This window comes from Lissotriton helveticus, chromosome 1_1, assembly GCF_964261635.1.
Source record: "Lissotriton helveticus chromosome 1_1, aLisHel1.1, whole genome shotgun sequence".
Lineage (NCBI taxonomy): Eukaryota > Metazoa > Chordata > Amphibia > Caudata > Salamandridae > Lissotriton > Lissotriton helveticus.
The window spans coordinates 1,423,063,337-1,423,088,583 of record NC_136057.1 but is presented as its reverse complement, the minus strand read 5'-3'; the positions used below and the strand labels follow the sequence as shown (position 1 = coordinate 1,423,088,583).

The 25,247-nt window shown below is 45.1% G+C and overlaps 1 protein-coding gene across 1 annotated transcript in view; it reads right to left on the bottom strand.

Moving 5' to 3' along the window:
• Window positions 1–25,247, bottom strand: part of MAN2B1 (mannosidase alpha class 2B member 1) — a 275,966-nt gene that overhangs the window by 141,480 nt on the left and 109,239 nt on the right. Inside the window, exons 14-17 of the mRNA XM_078685299.1 lie at window positions 15,046–15,243; window positions 14,338–14,435; window positions 14,023–14,140; window positions 4,364–4,482 (exon numbers count right to left, since the gene is read on the bottom strand). Of these exons, the coding sequence (XP_078541425.1) occupies window positions 4,364–4,482; window positions 14,023–14,140; window positions 14,338–14,435; window positions 15,046–15,243 (533 nt within the window). The remainder of the gene's footprint in view (window positions 1–4,363; window positions 4,483–14,022; window positions 14,141–14,337; window positions 14,436–15,045; window positions 15,244–25,247) is intronic.

Below are 25,247 nucleotides of genomic sequence, written 5' to 3'. Positions count from 1 at the left end.
CTGGAAATTGTATCATTGACTTATCTCGAAACAACAGGTTAACGAGGAGTAAATAATATACATCTTTGTGAGACCTGCACCTAGCTTTTCCATCCAATGTGACAAATGTAATCCATTTAATACAGATTTAAAATATATGGACTTATTTAATTTGTATATTTATCTTTTTGTCCACGTTGTTACTGATATCCACGTTAATTCTCTTCAGGGATGCCAAATAAGATCAATAGTCCCGCGATGTAACTTTCAAAGCTCCTCCACTAGGGCGGAGGAGCGTTGCCCCACTGCTTTCTCGCAGTGCGAAAAGCAGAAACACAAAATGCAAAAACGACCATTTTATGTTTCTGCTACGCGCACTGCGAGAAAGCAGAAGTGTTTGGTTGGGGGCGGGCGGGTTTGCTTTAGGACAGGGGAGGAGTGCCTTGCCCACTGCTAAGGGCCCTGACTGTTTGGTCTTCCCTCCAGGGCTGACCAAACTAGTCATGCACACGCTGGCCTTTCTCCATGTAGGCATCAGTGTACCCTACATGGAGAAAATGGCCTCCCCATAGGCGCCAGGCTTGTCGGCTGACATTGCAGCATTGTGATTTGCTTAGGGAAGGGAGGCTGCCTGCTTCCTGTTCCTGCTAGAGGCAGGAAAGAAGGAAAGCAGGTCAGGAGCAGAAATGACGCGAGACCTGGGAAGGTAAGTTTAATTTATTTTTAAACTAACCCCCCCAAAACCCCCCCCCCCGCGCGAACCCCCGCGAGACCTTCCACCCGCGAGTCATGCTGGCCGCAACTGGATTTTACATGAAAATTAGAGGGGCCTCACAACTTTCCTTTCGCCCAGGGCCCCAGAAGTTCTAGGACCGGCCCTGGTGCATAGTATATGGGAGCATTGGTGCATGAACACTTCATTAGTCCACTAGTAGGTAATTTGATGACGGCCCCTAACTCACATCGGAGGCCATCTCCACAGTCAGCCGATGCTTGGTTTACTGATTTCCTGATAGTGACCACGCCCCCGCTCTGTTTTCATCGAGTTCCTGTGGTGTTCCTTGATCCTGCCTGTGAACAGTCCTCAACGCTCTCGCCAGACTTGACTTAAGGACCTTGCCAGCGATACCCCCCCGTAACCCCCCCCCCCCCCCCCCCCGAGATATTTGTGTCCCTCTGAAACATTGCGTGGCTGTCGCGCTCCTTCGTCTATCGAAGCCGACTTCCGCGTTACGCTGCCCTTCCTATCGAAGCCCTCCATTCGCAAGTGTGTACGCAGCTGTTCCGCTCCTTGCTCTCTGGAGCCGGCCAGCGCGCTACACCACAAACTTGTTTTTTGCTCCTTGGTTCGTTCGTGTGTGCATAGCTGCTCCGCTCCTTCCCCACCCGGAGCTGGCCAGCGCACCACACCATAATTTGTTTTCCCTCCTACTGCCCTAGCGTGTGTACATCTGATACGCTCCTTAATCCATCGGAGCCCACAATCTGCTTCGCTCTCCCTGCTCGAACACGTGTGTACATTCGCTCAGATTCTTATCACTCGAGTCGGGCAGTGTAACGCGTCTATTTAGATTCCTTTCATCTTTGTTTAACAGGTGTTGTTGCTAAGCTCATTTTTTATCCACTAAGTGGGCCAGCACGCTGCTACTTTAGATTGCCTTTCACGTCTTTTTATTTTTTTAGGGGCTTCCACTCTTTATAATCCCTGTACGAGTGTGGACTTGAGTGTTGTTACCTGGTCCCTTACGTGCTCATTCCTTTATTAGTCTAGTCTACTCAGACTTCTCTCTGGGCATACCAGTGTTGTCTTCTACTGCTTGAGATCTTACAAGAGAGACTGGAACATTTCAACCGGTAAGTGGACTGTAATTAACTGAAGTTGACATGCATTAATGTTCTAAGAATTGTTCATAGTTATACGTAGATAGCCTGTAAGACCAGTTTGTATTTTTGTTTTCAGTTCCATGCTACAACGTTACCCGTTTCTACATCAGGGGAAAGAGTGGTGGCCACTCTACGTTATTCCCCTCACTTTTAAGGAACAAGTTCTTGTGAGTGAAAAATACATATATTCCTCCGGGGGTTGTTTTCTAGAAGTGTGGGGAACAGCATCTTCGCTCCCGTGGAACCTCATTGGAAATCAAGTCAGGAATTAGGCTTCCGCCGCAACAGAACCGCGATCGATGAAAATTCCGTCGAGGGTAGAGGATTGTGCGTCGAAGTTTGAAAACGATACTGGAGGGCAGCAATACACATCCGAAGCCGAGGGCGGGAAAAAACAGAATGGAGTCGATGCCCATGTGCACTATCACCGAAAGGAAGAGTCACCTACCTCGTGACTGGAAAGACTTTTTTGAAGAAAAACAAAATGCTAACATCCGGACCCAATACTAGATTGCGATCTATGCTAAAGCATATGATCTACAGCTCATATGCCTCGAACACACTGTTCTTATTAACTCATTCCTTTCCCATAGATAGAGGCTTTCTCTCACTAATATAGTGGTAGGCAGGAACAGAAAAACCTTGGCACAGAGATTATGCCTGCCCGGCCTCAGACCAACTCTTCATTTGTATGGAAGGCTGAGAGGTGGTTGTGAGCGACTTGGGTGGCACTAACCAGGTCACTTCCTTCAGCAACTTTCTTTATTTTTCGCATACAGAAGCTTTCTTGAACATATACTTAACCACACAGTCCCAGCCTCTAAAAAGTTACGAACTTTGTGTTCCTACAGCTGTTTCATTGCAAAGGGTTCTGGATAAGAATTGACACATTATACATTGAGCCACTAGTTGGCCAGAGTATGCCAGATTTGGGAACGGTACCATAAATGAAGCATAAAACAAGCTTCACAGCTAAAGCTGCCCGTAGGCCAGGCCTTAAAACTACTAGTCTGTCTCACCAGCCTCTAGATAAAAAAAATAAACATTCTAAACATACATGTATATATAGAAACACACAAGACAGCCCCTTTATCTATTGGTCTGTTCAGGTGCCGTTCCCGTTCTGCTCCTGCCCACCATAAGATATACCAACCCACGGTATCCACAGGGTATCTTCAATGTGAGTGGCCACATTTTGCCTGACCACATGTACATAGCTGACTGATCAGGAGTGCACTTCAGTGCTGCAGCTGGTGTTCCATGCCACACATGCATGTTTAGAATGCTTATATTTCAGCATGATGCATGTTTGCGAATAAATAAAGTGCAAGTGTGCCAATTACATTGTGGCAAATAAGCATTATACACATCTAGAGGATGACTCAGTAGGTTGAGTGGCCAAAACTGAAACTACAGTTACTCACCTGATGCTCACACGCTTTCAGATTGGAGCATTGTTATTCCATTTGAAACAGATTCATATCCCTAGAGATATCCAAACCAGAACACACATAATCAAAGCCAGCGACAAACTAGCTCTTAAGCTATGTCCATTGTTGCTTGCTTAAAGCAGGGAAGAAATAAATCCAGCAACTCCACAATCAAACACTGTGTTGCTTTTGTGGCGACTTATGCCAGTGCCCGTACTGGGTAGTACACCTCAAATCATCTCTGATTCCAGGATGAGAGGATTGGTGGATGATCACTTCTCTGAATAATCGGTCAGTTGAATTGGAGGAGGGAGATTTGACGTTACTGGCTCACGTAATCTCCAGTAATTCCGAAACCAAGCTGCTTCATGCTCAAGCCTTGTTCCTTTTCATCTCTGAAAACTACTCTAGTGGGCGAATTCTATTAACATTCTAGTAGTATTGCCTCCTTTCAAACATCTAATCTCTCTGCTTTGAACTGTGAACTTGGTATAAAAGAGTGGGGACAGTGAACTACAAAAAGCTGCGGTTTATATATGATAAAGTCAGGAGAGAGGAGGAGACAACCACAAGTTTGTCATCCTTCCGAGTCACTCAGAAACCAAAACATGAAACGATTTTCAGTTATTTTTCTGGCACCAGTCATTTTAGGAGTAGTTTTGTTGTACACATCTGACCGGGGCCACAACATGCCAAGCAGTAAAATGTTTGTATTTACAAAATTCCCATTTTTTGGCAAGGACCATTTAGAGGTGGATGGAGGTTGAAGGGGACACCAGGTGGATAATAACCAAAAGATGGATTCATTGTGCATGGTACTTAAAAGGTATGTTCTACAGCCTTCCACCCACCTATCCCAGTTAGGAGACAAAATGTATTGAGGTGTTGCATTTCCTGTGCATTCTGGGGCTTTCAGGGTTGCCCGGCAGTTCAACTGGCGTGATTTACGGGCAATCTATGCTAAACAAAGGGCAGGCAATGCAGAATAGGCACTAGCCAATCCACAACCAAAGAACTACCCCTTTAGCCTTCCATGTCCCAAAAATCCCTGCTGCCTGCAGATTACTCACCCAATCGGGATGGGTCCCACAGTCCACTCCAGCTCGATAGACTTCTTGCCAGAGTAGAGCCGCACGACCTGCGAACACCACGAGGAGAAGTTCTGATACACCTCGGACACCAGTGGGCTCTATCGATGAGAAGGAAGAGAGCGAGGCTGTGACAGAGGCCGAATTATACAGTTATCAGGAAAAACAGTAACAGCAAAAGGGAATGGTAGAAGTGAACATTAAAAAAAGTCTTTAGAAATGGTGTTGGTGGGTGCAGTGCATCGGCCTGGGAAGATCAGTGAAATGGCCACTCTAGTCAGACCGGTTATTGGGAGCGGTGTTGCAAGCAGGGATGAGGTGGCAAGCAGGGATGAGATAGCAGACAGTATGCACTACAAGGGTATTTTAATTCCAGTTTCTCTTCACCGGTCCACTCTCTGCTTGGTTCTTGTCCTCTACCATCCCAGTAAGGGTGGATTGGCACCATTTAGCAGTGTGAACCAGAAAGATGAGAAGAGCAAGAGCAAGAGCTGCTTGGTATACAATATGAATGCTACAATGTTTCAGGTTCCTAATTTAAAGGAAAAACAATTGACTTCAAATGATTCATTTAAAGAATCTCACCCAAAAGTCATAAAATAATACAGTACCCTTGAACAATTATTAAACAATGATTTTTCATTAATGGGAAATTCAAATATATAATAATACATAAGGTGCTCATAAGGTTACACAAACATATCAATGACAAAGACAACTAAGGTGTAAACAAAAATAATGGCAAAAAAATAAAAAATTATGTACAATAACAGGTTTGTAGGATCACAAAAACAAAAAGCACTTAATGCTTCCTCTTATTTTTTGCCAAGGAAGGCGTCCACAACATTTCAACCATATTAATTTGTCAGGTCATCAATAGGACAGGACATATAGAGAGCAACCATCAATCGTTCAAGCAGAGCCAATTCAATCCCAAACGTCAAGTAAGCGCAAATCCTGCACTGTGATTCATTCAAAGTATAATTCCCACGAAACCAAGAGGTTTAACGTGGCTCGAGGACTCCCAAAGTCTTAAGTTGCGTGATGCTTCCAGGATCCAATCCGTATATATAATTTAAATTACTGTGGTCAAACTCCACTCGTCAGTGCATTCCAAAGCACGTGTATTAATGTATATTTGAATTTCCCATAAATGGAAAAAAAATATTTGATAATTGTTCAAGTCTACTGTATTATGTTATGACGTTTGGGTGAGATTCTTTAAATGAATAATTTGAAGTCACAATTGTTTCAGGTTCCTCATTTATATTATTGATTTGCCCCAGGTTTGGGTTAAAGGGCTGCCCCTGTGTGTTGTAATCACTTGGCATACAGCAACAGATGTTCCCCAGCTCCAGGCTCTTGAATTGCTCAGTTTTCAATGACCAGTGGTTTTAGGAGATTTTCTAGTCACCTCATGTAGACCTGTATTCCTTCCCAGTTTATCTAGAGGATGAGCATCCATGTCAGATTTACAAAGGCAGCAAGTGCTGTCATGGTGCAGCCTCCTCCTGTGTTCCTCCTTGTGGATCCCCATGAGCGGAATGTATTTAGTTCAAAGGGGAAATCGCAGCTGTAGGTGCAGTAATACCACCTATACACATTTACCAGCTCCCTGCACAGAGGCAAGGGGCCCTATAAACGAAGACTTGCCCAGTCACAAAGACAGCAGGAAGCAGGACGCCCTGCTCCAAAAGCTAGGCCAATCTTTTTGTGTGAACTGTAGTACGCTAATGAGCAGGTGTGTGAGGGAACCCATCTAGATTGTGTCACACATGGTCTTGAAGTGATATAGGGAAAATAATAATGGCTCTCCAGTGTCATCTCAGAGGGTAATCAAAAGAAAACCCAAAAATTTAAATATTTTACAAAATAGAGCAAGATGTGCAAAGGAAGACTGAGGAAAACGCATACGGTTACTAACAAAACAATGACGTCACCAAAAGGTTACATCCTCTTCCAGATAGCCAAGGAAAATAATGCAACAGAATCTGTAACATGCACATGAAGGTCTCATTTTGTGTGATTAGGTTAATGATAATTTACACAACAAGCACAAACTGTTTTGTTGATTTGGCACTTGATTATTGAGTGATAAAATATGTATAATTCATTTTGAGAGCAACTATCAACATAGAAGAATTAAAGGTTAAGTGAATACTTGCAAAAATTGAAACATTTCTGAGCAACCTCAAAGACCTGTGGATGAGCAACAGTTTAATAATCCATTGAAATTTCATATTAAAACTGTAATTTGGAAGTAACACAAGGGTCTCTCCACCAAACGTTATCAATCTTTTAAGGTATGCTTATTGTTAAGATGCAAACCTGTGACCAGCAAATCATACTATTTACTATCATATCCTAAAATTGTGCTCGAGGCAGCAGTATTATAAAGCAATGTCACAATCCCACAAAAACAATACACAATAACACAACATACCACAACAATGAAAAAAAGTGTAAATAACACAAGGACAATAGAGCTTACCAACACGTACCAACTCAGTAGAATACTATATAACAACATATTAAGAAAATACTTCAGTGCACAAGCACAATAACACACTAATATACCTATGCAGCACAATCAAATAGCACAAACCGGCAGCATAACAAAAATGTCCACTGATAAAATGACAGAAAAAAATTTAAAAAGACAAGCATATAACAAAATTACAAAGCATAATAAAACATCATCCAAACCCTCAACACTGCGTAACTAGACAGATAAAAAAAACACAAATAAAAACGCAACATAATACACAATCACCACGCAAACAAATAACCAAAAATGCCACCACTCAACACATAACATACTAATATGGTACAACAAACACAGGAAATAATTTTGCAATAATACAGAACACTTTTATAGTGTTGTGTTGATATTGTTTTGCTGTTATCTTGAGGTGTGCTTTATGTTGGTATTGTTTGACAATGTGAATACGTTTTCTCATATTACACTTTTTTTTGTAGTTTGTTGGTATGGAGTTATGGTTGTTTAGTGGTTGTTTCACTATGTTGTTTTGAGTGGTTGAGTTAGCAGGTTTTGTTTTTAGTTGCTTTGTTGCGTTTTTGTGTTGTGTTTTATTATTGTACTTTCCAGCTTTCTTTACAGACAAAAGTACATACCATCATCACTGTAGTTCTACAGTGTTCCAGGACCCAAATCAGTTTGCAACAAAGTCACAGACCTTGCCTTAAAATACCACTGCTCACACTCATTTTATGTGATCAGACCACATATGCATAAAGCTAGGCTTTTCATATGGAGCAGCCCAGTAGGGTAGCTAAGAAACAACTGTCCAAGTTGGATACACAGTACTACCACATTAAAATGCACAGGCGTAACCATCTCTTTGCATGTATAAAGCATGTGTATGCACACACCATGATCCCAGCCATGGGGCTGCCTTTGATGAAAATTTTGAGCACCACCACTGTTTAACATGATCAGTGAGGTGGTAGGTGCAAGGACACTAACATCTCCTCCCCGTGCCTGGGCCTCCGGGTTTAGTTCTTCTTTTCGATGCTTCAGCCTGGGTCAGGGTTGCATCTCCCATCAATTCAGTGATCTTTATACCATTCCATGGATCTACTTCCTGAATAACAACCCCACAAGTTTTTTTCCTAATGGTAAATGAATTGTGTTACTAGGCTGCATCTCTTTAAGCATTCAGGTTAATTCCTCAGCTCTTCTGTCAGTCCCAATGTTCCAGCCACCAGCAGTCCTTATTCATTAAGAGGATCAGCTATTTTGACTCAGCAACATTTTCGGTAACCTTTGGAATATCTCCTCTTTTGTGAGATTCACAACTCACCTCAGACTCTTCCGTGCCAGAGGAAGTGGTCCAAAGTCCTTCAGTCCCAGAGGCTTCAGCAAGCCGGTTAGCTACAGTTAACTCATCTTGTCAGTGACTGACTGTCCATCAGCTATTCTGAAGCAATTACTTCAGCATCTATAGTCTGACTGCTAACCCTGCTTTCTTCTAATGCGGAAAATTGTACAGTGAGCACTTGACCACCCCTCCCTCTACAGTAAGAGTTTCTTGTCTTAATGTTTGTTTTGGGACTTGATTGCATTGAGCAAGTCAAAACATAAAACACTTGCACTGTGTATCCGAAGCAAGAGATACACTGTCTTATCTTTCGTTCATTGCTTCGACTAGCATATACCAGATATATTCTTATTGCTTTGTAGACATTTTCAAGATATATTTATACCTGCAAATACAGGGCCTGGGGATGCAGGTGGGACTGTGACTTCTTTTCAGTCTTGTTGAAGCTGGCCCTTTTTTTTCAGGGTTATCTTCAAACTTTTTGCCTTCCTTCTGTATTTTTTGTGACCGGTTTTTGTTGGCTTTAGGACTCTGCTATTCAGTGCAAAAGTGCACGGGCTCTCTTCTTTAAATTTGATATGATTGGTTTACACCTGTTTGGCATATTTATTTACCTTCCGTTATTCCACCTCTCCCAATTAGTGTGATTAGAAGATGTCCAAGTCCATTCAAAAGCAGGGGGGGGGGGGGCACCCGCTCCCTTTTCAATTCTAGTGAGAAAAGGTACTGAGCGTCAGGAATAATGGAAGGTTCCCATATACCCACTGGAGGTCGAAGCACGCGATTAGAAGGGTGAGTGCAGTAACTTGATTATCGTTTCTTTAGCAGAATGATTTCTCCCTGTACAGTAAGATGGGAAACAGCATACTTCGAACCTCATTTTCCCAACAGGTATATAGCTGTAAGTTGTTACACAGCTCATGGTCATTACCGACTGATGGAGGCACATTGGTAAGTGCCATTAGCATTATGCACAAATACAGTGATTGCTCTGTCCCTAGACTGTGTGATTGTAATGGGCCCTTCACACTTTTTTCAGATGATCCCGGTTTGTTTATGAGAGTTTCTGACAAGCTCCCTCTGGGCTCAGAGGAGTCTTTTTTCCTTTGGAAATCTAAATAACCTAGGGTGAGTATCCTTAGACAACGACTGCTCATATACTGGTCATGCTTTCATCCCACACCATACTAATAGGGACATAATTTCCTTTTTTAATAGGCTTTCTTTAGTCCACTTTTGTCCTGAAGAAGACCCTACGTGATGTCACTACAAACACAAATACAGTGTTGAAACGTTGACGTGAAAACTCTCTCATGTCCAGGCTCACTATAGCTAATATTTTTGGAAATAATATATGCTAGAGTGAAAGACCAGAAAAGAACAGAGAATCGATGTCTAGGATATGGTTGTTTGTTTTTGAATTTGAAAGGTCACGCGTTTCACTTTATGTCACCACAGTCACCCATTTAATTGTCTACGTATGTGTTGTTTTTCGGTAGACAGCTCATATTTACTGTCTGTGCCAAGTGCTTAGAAACTTAAAAAACAGGAAACTCATAACAATATATCAATAAATGTATATATTTTTGGTAAATTGTTGTAGGTGTGGTACATTCATGACTGTTCAGTACTATTCAATAGTAACCATGAAGGAATGTTTTGGTTCTGAACAAGCACCTCGTGGTGCTTACCCAACAGAACCATGTAGAACTTTTAGAAATTTGGGATTTCTATGTGCTTAGGGCTCTTTGTGCTATGCAGCCTGACTTCAATCCATGTCTAAGGTAGAGTGACAGCTGTGCTTTGCATACTTTCCACACAGCCATCTCACAGGAAGGTGTGAGTGTAACAGGGTTGCATCTGCATAGTGAATGGTCTTCCCTGGGCTGGGAAAGAGGGAGGTGGGGCACACCTACATTTGTAAAGGATGGGGCCTGTCCTCACACAAAGGGCTTGTTAACCCCCTACTGCTATCTGGACCCAGAGCTGGGATAGAATGGGGGGGTTGCGCACTTCTCTAAAAGTTCTTTTGAAGTTACCTCCACATCAAAGACATTTTGAGCAGAAGTACAGGGGCTCTGACCTCTTGATTTTAGACATTGCGTGGGACTTATAACCAGACGCTGCTGGCTCTACAGACTGCACATTGCCAGAAGGAAATGTTATGCTGCCAGGAAGAACTGCCATGGGACTGACTTGTTTGTTGTGCTGACCTGTGGCCTATGGGCTACAAGAAGGACTGCCACTTGGTTTCAAGGAACATTATGTGCTGGCTTGCTGTTTGTTCCCTAGTTGTGCCCCTCAGTTAATCTCCAGGGACTGGGTGGTGTGGCCCCTCCCCATTTTGCTACAATCTCATGGAGAGCACTGGATTTCCTAAAAGGAGACCGGCGAATGGTGAAGCACTCCTTGTTCTGTGGCGTGAAGCATGTGGTTGACCCCTTCTGAGTGGTACACTTTTCTTAAGAGGGGGCCTGAGCGCCCTGTGCCTTACTTCTGCCCAAGGGCCAGCAAGGTAACCCTGTATTTCCTAAAGCTGCGGCAGCGTGCATCACGTTTCTGCCCAAGCTGCCGCAGTCTCTCGCTGCACGTGGGCATGGGGGTTCCAAAACTGCCCACATACTGCTGTGTGTTGACCTTCCCAACCAGCTTCCGAAGACCACACCAAGGCACCTACCGATATCGCTGCTTTGTGTGGGGACCAGCGCTGCCTTGCGTGGGAACCAGCGCTGCCTTGCCGACGGGGATTCCTCTGGCTCGCTCAGGCCGACCCGGCAGCCCTGCACGACCGAGGTTTCGCCGCCTTGTGCTCATTGTTGGAGAGTACGATCTCCATTGGTCCCCAAGAAGCCAAGATCCCGACTACGCCCCAGCAGGACGTAAACTCTTTCTTAGAGGAGCATCTGCCCTGCCCATGTGATAGTGAGTAGGCGCTAGGGATTTGATCAGGTCCCCGGCAGGACCGTAATTTCCCTTAGGAAAGGGCATATTTAGCGTAAGAGGCGCAAGCCCCCTTTTCCAGTATTGAGTAGGGCTGTGTTTGTTTAGCAGTTGCGCCACACGGTTATGGGCAGCTGCCTTTTCACTACTTAGGGCACTGGTTCTGTGTTGGTGGCATTACGGGGAAGAGTCCCTCCTAATTTTTCTCCCCTTTTTGCCTTCTAATTATTTTTTTATGTATCCACTACATTTTTTTGGGGGGGCATTGACCTTAGAGCTTTGGGTGCCTCAGAATTCCTGTATAGTGTAGAGGCACAGGCGCTCTTTTAAAATGAAGGTGGGAGTATAAACCCTCAACAAAATGGTGGCCTGCCAACTTCTACCTCATGGCTTGGGACCATTGGGTAACATGAGGGGTTCCAGAACTTTCTGGTCCACTCTAGACCCTCTGGACCTAGGCTATAAATAGTGGAATGTTGGGCGGCCATTTTGTGTTGGAGAGTGAATTTGATCAGATAAGAAGTGAGCTGGAGTCCAGGCTGTGGTGTGAGGAGGTGGACGCGCTGTGGAGGGTCTGACAGTCTCGTGGGAAAAGGAGAGGGCCGACAAGAGATTAACCCGGTGCTGGAGAGCGGAGCCTGGAAGAGGAGAGGCGGGAGCAGGCGTGATCAAGAGGGGAGAAGTTCAGGCCACGGGAGGCGTGAGGTGTGTGAACTACGCAGAAGCGGAGGCCCTCGATCGCCAGAGTGATCTGCCTGCGAATTTGGGGCTGCCTTCTGTGTACTGTACCCGTGCTGAACTGAATATTTCCCTGAGTGAATAATTTGGTCCCAGAGTCCTCTGTCACCGACGGAATCGCTTACTGGAAGAAGGAAACGCTCGATTACAGGGCGCCTCACCGGTGGTGCAGAGCCGGTTTCCCCCCCCCTGTCTTCTTCACGTATAGATCCACAATTTCCCCCGTGTGGCAGCTTGGCCCCGTAATCACCTCATATCAGCTGGATCATCTCCTCAAGAAGTAAGCGAGGTGGTGGGTGGGGTGGAGGGAGTTACGGACATCTCTCCGGAACGTCTTCCTTCCCTCCTAGTGGGCCCATGCACTAAGGAGGAATTGGGGAACTGTCTTAAACTGTGACAGACTTAGAAACTGTACTATTGGAGAGCCGAACTGTTCATGAAAGGGGAGAGGGAACTGAACCATTTCTAGAGTTGTAACATCAGTACCATTATGAAAATACGAAAAAGGTGAACTTAAAGGTAAAGACTGCAAGTAAGATGAAATGTTGTCATGCATAATTGATTCAATCTAAGTCTTTTCTCGATTTAGGTCAACGGTGATCACCTATTGAATTTGGCCATGGTGACAAGCTAAGGGACGGTAACATTTCTCTACACCAGTCGTAGTTAATTAAGCCAATATTTAAAAGGAGTGCAATTTAGAAATTCTGGTGTTGAATGTATACTAAAGCTAAGGGGACTCATTAGTACTACAAGAGTTGTGCTTTGTGATTTAATCACAGAGTCAAGTACAGTATTGGAAATGATGAAACATGTATGTGAATGCAACTAAAAACCAACCTTAAGAAAATATAAAGCATTCTATATTTTTATAACAAGGTGTGGCGTCATTTTTAGTGGATGGGCACGGGGTTACTGTGGAAAGTGTGATGCAAGCATAACACAATCTGCCTTTGAGTTTGGTCCTTTCACGCTGTGCCAGGCTACCCCATGTGGACTGGTAATCCCAAGTCCAACACCTCTCAATTCGGAACTTGCCATTTACCGAAAGTTTCATAGCTTACCTTATTCACCATGGTAAACACCCAACTGCTTCTGAGTCCTACATAGTGCCAAGTAAAGTACCCAATAACCTGTAACAGGAGCACAGGTATGCCGTGCTCTATGATTTCATGGTGGATAGGAGCACAGCAACGCTGTGCCCTAGGTATTAGTAGCGATATATGGTTATTCCTGTGTTTTTGTTCCTCACCTTTGCTGAATGATATATGTCTTTTTTGCCTTATACTGTCAGGATAACTAGTATTACCGCAGGATTTGCTTTTGTAGGCGTAGTGATGGTGTTTTCATGACGTGTGCGACATATAAGTGTTTAGCTTATCGCACTAACTGTGATGTTTTGATAATTGCCTAGTTGGCAAAGTGATTATTGGTTCATGTGATTTTGGGCTATGTTTTATATGCAATAAAGAAAGTGTGTGTGTGTATATAACAGGGATTATCTTGGGTGTGTAACTCCCTTACCCGGACTAGAGTGGTGGGTTCTGCCTGGCTTAGGTGCATACCCTAGCCAACCAGAAACCCCCATTTCTAACAAGTCTTTTACAGGATTTTTGGCTGTCCCCTGGACCAAAACACAAGAGCAGGGACTCAGTCTCCCTCTTTTATAACTTAATAAGATAATTTAACCCGTTGACTGCGGCACGAATTCTACCGCGGTGCGGGTGATTTATTGAGTGGGCATGTGTCGGACAGCCCCCAGCCGTCCTCGGCACACGCCCACTGTGATGTGGGACAGCCGGGGGCCGTCCGACGCACCGAACGAGTTAATAGGAGGATGTGGCCTAACGGCTAGAGAGGTTGACCTCGAAGCTACGGAGCCAGGTTTGAGTCTCAGCAGGGACGCTCAACATCCTGCGATTCTGGGCAAATCACTTAATCTAGCCGTGCCTAACAAAATGAATGGTCTGTCTGTAATGCAACTGGTGCTCATGTAAAACGCTCTGATACCTTCTGGTCAAGTTTACACTAAAAAAACTACATAAATAAAAAAAAAAGGTAAGACACTCAAACACAACCACTGCAAGAAAACATTAGTCTCACATCTGCAAAGAGTCTTACCTTTACCACGTATGCAGTGACCTTTGATGCCACGGGCAACGGATCAGATTTGTTTGGTCGGAATATGTATGCACCGGATGCCTGCTCGTTGACATCATTACCAATACTGGCATTGTACCTGTAGTTGAATTAGGTGAGAGTATGACGGGTGAGTCAGGAAAAGAGATGGTTGGTTCAGAGGATTTCACAAATAGAGTGCAACACAGTACCAACACATATAAATTGTATGTCCAATCCATGTAGGTCTGTTCTTTCCCCCTTCCCCTTTCACCATCCCAACCCCTCCCCCTGGTAGACCCAACCCCCTTTCATCACCAATAGAAGTTGTGCATCAATGGCAGGCGGATGTCCTTGTCCAGGTTTTGGATCTCGCTGAGGAATCCCGTATCTGGGTTAAACCGGACCCGCACGTGCTGCAGAGAAAGGAGACAAGTGAGGTGGCCATTGGTTTGGGTGCATGCCTTTTGGAGGACACTGCCATCTCTCCCATCCCAGCACCAAGCTGATTATTGTAAGCTCTACAGTCCAGGACAAAAATATGAAGTAATGCTGGGAAAGGAGGGGACAGAATAGAATTGAAAGAGGCACCATTCCATGTGCCTTCGGAAAGTCTGCAGAATAGGATGGACACTCACAAAGCTTTTGCACACAACAGAACAACAAGAATCCATCTGCATCTCGTTTCATCCCACAAAGCCGGGTGGGTGTTGAGGGCGAGGGAAGTTCAGCGCAGTTTCCAGCATCCAATACCAAACTATGCTACACAAAGTTTGCAGACCCCTGCATATATTGTGTTTTTTGTTTTTTTGTATATTAACTGTGCAGTCAATAGTTCAGCGTTACTTCTGACGCCAGTCAGTAGCAATACACAATGCATATAATAGTTTAAGACATCCTGGACTCAAACGGTACACAGCAAATGTTCCTGTGAACTCCAGCACACGCCTTAACATGACCTCAGCTGTCCATACATCTTTTGCAGGGTTTATGGGCTTATAAAAACAGGGGACCCTATGTTCTTACCTCATTCTCGATTTGCAGGGGATTCCCTTCATCATCGTCACTTGTATCTGCTTGGGTGCTAGAAGGTTCATCTGACAATTTCAACACCGTGTAGATCCCAAAACCAAGAGGTGGGGCGGTAGCCTGAAAGAAGAGTTCACTGGGAGCATCGCCTTTATCCCGTCGAATGGCTCTGGTGAAGTTAGATACTGGGAGAACCTAAGGGAAAAAACATCTGTAAATCACATACCAAGAGATCTGCCCATTGTATGCAGGATTCAACGTTATGCACAAATGTGTTCAAGTGGGATGGCCCGTATTGTACCCGAGAAGTATCCCTGGACATCAACAAAAGCACCACCATACTCCTATCATGGAGTTTTTTGTAAGTTTCAGCACTAGTTCGAGTCCCAAAAAAAGGCAGTTTTGTGAACTGCAATATAGCGCACGTTCTACCAACATTTCACTTTACCCTTCTGCCACCAACTTCCAAAAGGCTCACTCTTAAGGACTTGAAGAAGTAACCATGCGTGTTTCCCTGAGCAACAACAATGTGTAAAGTGGCAATGTTGATGCTAACCTGTTTCTTAACCATTGGAAGCTCTTCATTGTAGCATTCGGCTCTTGCTAATCAAAGTAAAGGACCCACTGTATGTAAATCTGTCCAGGCCCCACCTCAAACACCAGTTTCAAGTAAACCCAGACTTGTTTCAGCCTTACTGGGCCTCATTTGTAAAGTGCTGTTCTAGTCCTCAAAGCAACAAAACTCCACGATATACTGCTCAAAACTGAATAGGCTCACCGAGACAATGATTGGTGAACATTTCCACCTATCACTTTGTCACAGCCGCTGCAGTCGTTATCAATCACAGCCTCTAGATGACGTGCTAACATTTAGTTCATAACTACTGTAAGAAAATGGGTTATGAGATGGAAAGTATGATAGTACTTTACAAGTAATATATCGGAAATGGTATTTTTACTGGCAACCAAGTACACCATTCTAGTACTGGTCTCTCTCAAGGTAGTAAAGCAAAGCCATCTAAGGCCTACTAAAGGGAGGTGGTGTGGACTAGTTAACCAAATTTGCTGGCACACAACACCACTACGCAATAAATGATTGTCCAGTCAAAGCTTATTCTCTGAAAAAGGAAAAGTACTTTTGTTACACTACTAAATACTATGCATTAAATTACAAATATATACATTCAGGTAGATAGAAGTACCTTTGGCAACACCCTCCTATCACATTACAACTCAGTGGGTCCAGAAACCTATAGTCACAATAACCTGCACCAAAACCAGGTGCAACATCACAATATAAAGGGTGTTAGTATGTAGAGGTAAGGCCTACTGGCTTCATCAGGGTGTCACCACATTATAACAATAACCATGTTATACTTCATCAATGTAACATCATTGGAATGAATGGGAATGATATCAGTACTGAAAAACATTCTTATAAGTGTAAACATTACACATTTGGTCAACAATATTGCCAATATAGACCTGTCTAAATAAAAAGATGGGTCAGAGTTTCTCTTTTACCAATATTAGACTGCCACTGCAGTCATAGGGCCAACCGAAAAATGGCCACACACTCCAGAGCCTCAGTACAAAAGTAGAGGCTCAAATGGTGCTTAAAACAATGGAGAACAGTTGTTGTGGTTAGGGATTCAATCCCCTGGGAGAGGTAGGGCCAGGTTTTAATTGAACACCTGGGGGCTGCTTTGACCTCTGCAGGCCCTCAACAAGACTTCTGAAATATGTTGGTGGTGTCCCTGCCCAGTTTTGGGCACCACAGAAGCAAAGGACTATGAAATAAAACCCTGCGTGGCATTAAGGTGTGCCCCTCGCAAGATTCTCAGAATATTTTGTTAGCTGCCTGGTTCACTGGAATTTTCTGGTAAGATTGCTTGCACCATCATTTTCTTTTGTTCCTCATTTATGGTGGGTGCCCCAGACAACGCTCGATACAAGTCGGAGTTAGACGCGATCTTTCTACTCGTGAGATTTATTCTCTTCCAAACGATCATGCTACAGATCGATTGCCCGATCGTACTGGCCAGGGCCCAACTCATCCCGATACCGAACACCGGTTCTCCGGCCCAGCCAAGTTAACCAGACGACCTTTGCCGCTTGCCAGTTTCAACAGGAATCCAATTCTCGTCCAGCACTGTTGGCTCTTCAACCCAGTCCTGATGATGATCCAGATTTAAGAGGCTCGAAACGCCGTCGACCACCTCAGCGCAATTATAGGCACAGCACACAATGTGGTTCTTTCAAACTACAGCCAAACCAAAGTAGAACCAATCATTACAATTCAGCTGGAACCATATTGTTTTATTGACTCACTGTATATATTTATGCACTAGTCACCTTGCGCCGAATTTTGCTGATCACATTGTCACTTGCGTCGCCATCCTGCACATCACTTGCACATCTTGAGCACCGAGTACAATTATGGGTTGTATTATTTGTTTATTTACAGTGCTGATACAACTGTAAAACTTGCCAATCCCTGTTTTTGGATAAACTTGATGACATGAGCACATTTGAAACAAAACAACTACAGTCTCCTTACTTCTTTTCTGATAATGTTTATGACATATCCTTTCTAATTGTCCACCAATAATACCAGTTGGTATACTTCATGTTTTTCCCGTCAAACCGGGACAGGGCACCTAGATGCAATCTTATACACTGGGAGCTGATAGGAGCCTTAAGCCTGCCCCCCACAACCCGACATTAAATTCCCTTCGGTGTCGTCTGTCAACTCACCCCCATGCCACCCTACCATGCATACCTGTACCGGCTGCTCTGGGTGAGGTCCCATGCAACACCCACGGATTTTGATGCTGCCCCATATTTACATAATCCTGTAAACCTGGGCCAGTGTCAAAAACGCATGCTTTCCCAAGGGAGGCGTAACAAGGAGAAATATTTTCATTTCTATTCATTTTATCCTCTTTCCATGTGTGCTACATTCTGCAGCTCACATAGAACGAGGAAACCACCTCTCTGGATCATTTTTGTGAAGGAAGGTGCCTCTTCCTGTCCAAAACCAATCCTGCCTCTGTTGGCGCTAAGTAGCAATTTGTGCGCTAACGCAAGGGGAAAGGACAGGAATTAAATGTACTTCATAAATACGGTGCATTCCTGCCTTTTCACATTGTCGTAGAGCGGCACAGCAAGAAGACTTGCGGCGCTGCCCTACACCAATTTCTCATAAATTAAGCCCTTTGTCTGTAGCAACACTTTGAACTACACCCCTACACTCACTGACCTTTGATCTGCTAAAACACAGTTTAATATTATTTTGGGGGCGTTTATGGTTGTTGACAGTTGTCGATGATAAGTACCAAGTTCTAGAAATTTTTGTCAGGGAGTCCTTGCGCCTAAAAATTTTTGACGAGGGGGTCTTGTCATCAAAAAGTTTGAATATCTCTGCCCTAGCGGTATTTTAAAAAATAGCAGTGGAGCACCATGTGCTCAGTTTTCGTTTTTCTGTTACAAAGCAATTCTTTAAGCAACATATTAGTAGGACTGATTTTGGCTTGATTTGCCCCTGGTGGCCAGCACTAGCCACAAGGAGCATTTCCTACAGGCTTCCTGGCTTCTAAAAGGGCACTTCCCATGGGGAGCTGATTTTCTGGCTTCCTGTATCAGACTGGTCCTATACTTGTCTGCTGGTGTTATTCTCCTGCTGATGGGAGAATCTTGTGCAGCCCCTCTGCAACCAACCAGCTAGCACAATACCCTCCTTGCTGCACTCTCCTGGGCTTAGAGCATCCAGACTTCTTGAAACACACCAGCGTGTCAATGGAGGTCAGTGCACAGAAGTCCTAGAGAAAACATTAAGAGTCCACCAATCGATCCATTCCCGCAACTGTTCCTCAGGGGACATAAGTGAGCCAGTGCCACTAGTCCTGGAGAAACCCATCCTAGTCCTGGAACTGAAAAGAACTGAAACTCCATCCCTGGAGGGCATCAAGTGGCTTTCCCTTCCAACTGGGTATCCTAGCTATTGTTACTCACAGGCAGTGGGGGGGAGATTCCTCCGATTGCCGCCTGCAACTGGTGCACTGAACAGTAATTGCCACCCCAAGACGGCCAGGAAGAGCTGTGGGCCCCCACCCTTGCTACACCACTGCAGGTAGATGCATTTATCTACCTATGTATTACCTTGCAGAAGGAAATGAGATGTAAACCAAACATTGACATCATGACACTGAAACATAGTCAATTAGCCGGTGGTTTAACTAATTAATTTAAAACATCTGTGACCAAGCCAGTCAATCTGGTGTTGCAGATCTATAAGTGAAAGTAGTGAGTTCAGTCCTATATGGGGCAGAATCAAGGGCTTTGAGAATCTCACACAGCTAGCTACATTGGAAAATAGGTTCCTTTGAGCTATTGCCAACCTACCACTAAGTACCCCTATGCTGCCGTTGCTGAATGACCTAGGTAAGAAATCATTGGAAGACTTTGCAAGGCTTCGCCCATTTTATTCTGGCGTAGAATCTGGTGCAACCAGGAACTGGCCACCTTTGCAGATGGGCTTAGGGACATTATTGCGGCGGATCATTTCAATAAAATCAGTTGGGTTACGATATATCAGAGTGGCACTGGTGAGCATGGGTCTGTCACATTTGTGCGAGTCCCCACAGAGCACCCAGTTTCCATCAAAAGACAAAATCAAGAAAACATTTTTGGAGCTCATTGAAAAAAACAACACCAGGACAAGTAACTGTACAGCACGGATGGGGAATTCCCTAACAACTAATTCTTGGCCGAGTCACGAACTGTACTGGGATGTAATTTTAAAACCATTTGATTGTAAACTTTATTTTCAATTCAGAGTGGGCTGCCTACCACTAAAGTATTTTACCGGTAAATGGGCCACATTAAGTGACAATAAATGCCTTCTCTGTATGGACCAGGAAAAAAGCTTACTCCCATGTAATGTTTGTTTGCCCCACCTATGCTGGCCCACGCAAAGCATGGCTTCTTTAGATTTGTTGGAACCTGGGTACTAAACAAAGTAGTGTCGCCCAGAGAATCCATTGCATCGATCCATCACCTCGCTATGCAATTCCGGTGCCAAGTTATTGCGGTGGATGCAGATTATAAGATCTCAATTACTGACTAAAAACTGAACTTGGAATTATGTATATACGATCTAAATGTGCTGGCTACTTACCTGTAAATACCCATGCTTCAACTAAAAATCCTGCACAGGGTCTACATTTCCTGCACAAGGCTGGTGGCGATGGGAAAGGGTGGAGAGGGACTCTGCAGAAGGGGTTGTGGAGAGACAGGCACCTTCTTCCACATACTGTGGGAGTGTCCAAAAGTGCAAAGATACTGGAGGAGGGTGGTACATTGTATGCGCGAGGTTTTAGAGGTAGGACTCCGCCTCGAGGCCAAAAGATGTCTCCTGAACATTTGGGAACCCACAGACCTGTCCTCCAGGGGGAGGGTCTGGGTGACACTTGGGCAGATGGTGGCAAAGAGGAACATAGCAAGACTGTGGGGTGCCCCTAATCCACCGACATTGAGAGACTGGCAAAGCGACATGGACTGGTGCATGCTGCAAGAAAAGACTGTCTACGAGGCAAGAGGCTGCCCCCACAAATGGAGGGATATATGGTCCAGCTGGAACGAATTTCGGGGTAACATATGCGAACCTCCCCTTACCCCTCAGGATGGGCCTGAAGACATAGACTAAGCTCTCTACCATGTAGCGCTAGCCGCCAGACACGTTCTACAAAGGCTGTGCCGGTGGTGCTGTAACAGAGCAGAGACAGATGTACCTCACTGACCAACGTTTTTTGTTGTTTAGGATACGGGTGGGGTGGGAGGGGGGGACTGTTTAAAGGTTTGGGGCTGTTACAACGCACACCATTGTTCTACTGCACGACGTCCTATAATGCACTTCCTATTCCACTGCGAAGACCGACACACGCTCCTCTCCTACCTCCGGTTAACGCCACCGGGCCTCCGGGATGCCGGTTTAAGGCTGTGTTTAGGTGACTAGTACTTTCTGCTGATTGCATGGTAGCCGCCGGCCTCCGGGTTGTAGGCGTGTGAAGCAGTGTAATGAACTCCAAACATAATAAAAGCAGTTGAAAAAAAAAAAAAAAAATACCCATGCTTCTGTTTTTACCTTAAGAACTTGTTTTATCCTAAATGTAGGAGGTTAAACGTATTTTTCCAAAGATTAGATCAGGTTTTTAAATTCATTGTTTTATTCTTTTTAATACTATTTTATGTACCATGTTTTAATAACATGTATTGTCGAATAAAGCTTGTTTGATTGATTGATACACCGCTGCTCCCAGGTCCAGAGTATTCTCCCTTTTCCAAGTGGTGGTGGAATGCTTTAGAAGCCAGGCACTCCAGGCCAATCCTAGGATGCCACATCATTACTCCATCACTGTCTGAACCCTCATGCACAGCATTCTAGGACAATCCAATATGCAGACTTCTGGTAAGAACTCCACACCCATTTGACAGTACTGCCTGATCCCATCCCACCCAAAGGTAAGTGTCTCCTGTCTTGACTCCAGAGGTCTGGGCTTCCTACTTTGTTCCAGTGGGCTTGGACTGTCCCAGCCTCAGTGAGTGCGACAACATAATTATCGTACGCAGATTTCCTCTCCTCCACTTTCCTTTCCAGGGAACTGGTGTAAGCAATGTGAATTGCCCTATTGTGTGGGTAGGCCTTTGATAGCGCCACAGGAGAGCAGAGTAATCAAGTTAGCCCTGTAGAAGGCGCCTCTGGGACAAAGGCTTTGAATCAGATGAGCCGAGCCAGAGAAAGGTCCACCTCTGAGGACGATCGTGATAAAGCGAAGGTCCGCTTAACCCATAGGTATATACTTGATGGCAGTGGATGCTACAACCATCTCCCAGGCCAACACCTGCATTTTGATAAAGTATCAGATCCAGGGAATGTGTGCCAGTAGTGCTGCAGGTGAAACAGCCCAGGTCATGGGAGATGATAGCCATGGGCTAAATGGGTCTTACCCTTGACTAGGAATGCCTGCTGCTGATGATGGTGCTGATTATAGTATGCCCCATCGCCACACTTTCTCTTAACCAAACATATGACTGCCACCTGTTAACTAATAAGCCCTCCGTGCCAAAGGGGGAAACCAGTTAGTCCCCTCACTATGGGTTCTAAGTCTAGTGGGTGTTCCATATTCTCCGTGAGCAGGTTGCATTTGATCCCCCATACCTGGAAGTGGAGTCGGTGGCTGGTGATTCTCCACCACAAACCAAGCCCAATGAACCTTCATTAAAAATCCTGTCAAGGAATGTAGCAGGGATCACAAAACTGCTCCCCGAGGTTGATTGGTGCAATTCCATAGACTCCCATGATGTCGGTCTCTTTCACGAGACCTGCTCCATGTCTCCAATCCACCGTTACTTCCTTTAACGTAAATGCAGTCCAGAGTGGAAGGGGCAGGCCTTCTGGTGGGCGGGGGATCTGGGTCAAAACACCTCTACAATGTAAAATAAAGGGAATTTGCATTGATTTGCCTGATGCAAGGGCAGTTGTGCTTGCACTGCGCTCAGGTATGGGTTTAAAAATGTTTAACATCTACAACAGAGTAGATACCGGACTTGCAGAGTCAGTGGTTCTAAACACTCTTGAGACGGCTATTACTGAGCACACAGGGAGGGCTACATTTGGTGGCAGGAGATTTTTAACACATTTGAACAACAAAATTATAACCACCTTGATAAGACAGACTGTGATAATTAGTGGGGTATTCCCCGGTTTAATTTACCATACGTAAGATGGTCCCCCAATGCAGGATAGGTATTGCCTCCAACTCTTAATTTTGATCTTAGAGCAACAAATGGCAGGATGTCATCCACTTCCCAGGGAAGAATGACATATAATAGACCTGGGTATCGGAGTAGGATCAATTATTTTTTGGTAGATGTGATGCTCAGGCCGGCTGTATTATATATGGAAGTGGTGGACAGACTAGATAGCGACCATCATGCACTAACCTTAATCCGGTCTGAGAACTCCAGGCTAAAAGAACAAGTTACTTACCTTCGGTAACGCATTATCTGGTAGAGACTATTTAACTACAGAATCCGCTTGGACGACGACTTCTTGTGCCTCTATCCAGAGTGTCCAGACGATCGAGTGGGATGAAGAGGACTTTGGGCTCCGGGAGCGGTCCTGCAACCTCCTCTTCTTCGATCTGGACATCCGCGGAGTCTCCCTTGACGGTTCCGGTTTTCAGGCCCAAAGTAGCTTCAAAGCTCGCTCCCTCAAGGTCTTTAGAGCCATGGCCCAACAATCCAAGCACGACTTCGGATCATGGTCACGCTAGAGCCACCATAGGCATACGAGGTGGTGGGGGGGGGGAAGGGGAATAAAGAAATTAGGTGACAGACATCATCCCGGGACAGGCCCGCATGGCTTAAACTCTGTCTTCCTTGAAGATATCCCTCACACACGATTGGAAAAAATATCAAAGTCAACAAAACGTCGAGAAAATCCTGTCAAAAAGCGACAGAGGGGTAGCTCTCCCTGGACAAGCGCCTAACGGTCACAGAAAGAAAAGAACTGACGTCCGCGTGCCTGGGTGGTGTCAATATAGGTACTAAGACGTCATAACCAAAGCTGCCGACGTCACGCGGACCTGAATGGAGCCACCCGACGGCACACACAAGGGGTATTGCTCAGCAGAAGTTTCCAGATCCAGCCCGACACCTGGGAAATTAAAATGTAAGGAATCTGCAGCTAGAAGTCTCTATCAAATGCCATTTTGCAGGACTCCTGGGATCAAAAGAATATCTCATGGAAATGGGTGGGGGAAAAAAAACCCTAGCCATAGAGGCAGTTGCTGTTATGCTACCGCATATATTTTAGGTCTATAGTTTTTCAGAACTATTCCTCCAATTGTACTCTGCACTACTACTCTACACAATTCTGCAACCTGCACCCATTTTTCAGTTTTTCTCTCCTGTAATTTACCGACTGCTACCTACCTCATATATATAATGCAGTCGCTCACTAGTGATACTTTTGCTCCCTAGGGTCATTTCTGATCCACGTAACCTGGTGTTGGCATTGGCAGCGTGCATCCAGCACATTTATGCAACCGGTATTCACTTTACTTTTCTCTCCTGTAATGCACCGACTGCTACCTCTCATATGCTGGTCGTCTCACTAGTGTCATTTCTGCCCGCTAGTGCCATTTCTGATCCAGATAACCTGTTGTGTTTGCATGTGCATCTTGCTCCTGCATATCATTATTGTTCACCCCCCCCCGCGCTACATTGCTACCATACCAACATGGAGCTCATCGGCAAACACACATATAAAATAAACGACCCTTCCGTGCTCACCAAAATAGCTGCTAAACGCTTTAAACACGACTTCCTTAGGTCCCACCCAGAAACACCCTTTGCCGACACCTACTTCTCATCGGTCAATGGACCCTTGAACACCGACATCATTTTCCACACCACACGCAGAGCTCAATGGAAAAAAGTGTTCCTCACCCTACTCACCGTCTCCACCACCAGGAAATCCGCACATGGCCTAACACTCTCCATCACATCGTCCCAACTCTTCCCAGGCAGAACCACCATCACTATTTACAACAACGAGATTGTCCTAATTCAAGCGACAGACAGGAACCTGGAACTACTTGACAAACTGTTCCCCTCTCTCAAAGAGCACCTTTCCAACCCTCGGACTTACACGCATAGCACCTCCTGTCCTACCTCCCCTGACGTCACAGCACCCACCCTTAACTCTCCTAACCCAGTTCAGCAACAGGAAGACACTCACCTCACCTTCACACCCTGCTCCACAGTCAATCACCCGCCCGTCGCAGCTACCCCTCCCCACCCCTCAAACACAGACATAGACCTCGCCCCTTCATACACCACTCGCTTCCCCAGCCCCCCTACTAACCTTCGTACCTCCGCACATCTTCCCGTTTCTCCCCCCACACTTTGCACTCCCCCCCCGTCCCCCGCACAAATATTCTCAGAACACCCCTCCTCCCCCAATGGCACCCCACACAACATGACTCTCTCTCCGACTCCCCCCCCCACACTTAGCACTCCCGCCACGCCTAGCCTGCACCCCTCCTTCAACCTCCCACCCCCCTCGCTCACTCCTCACTATCCCACCTCCTCCCCCACAACAGCCAGCCTTCACATCGCCCCCATTTTCCCTT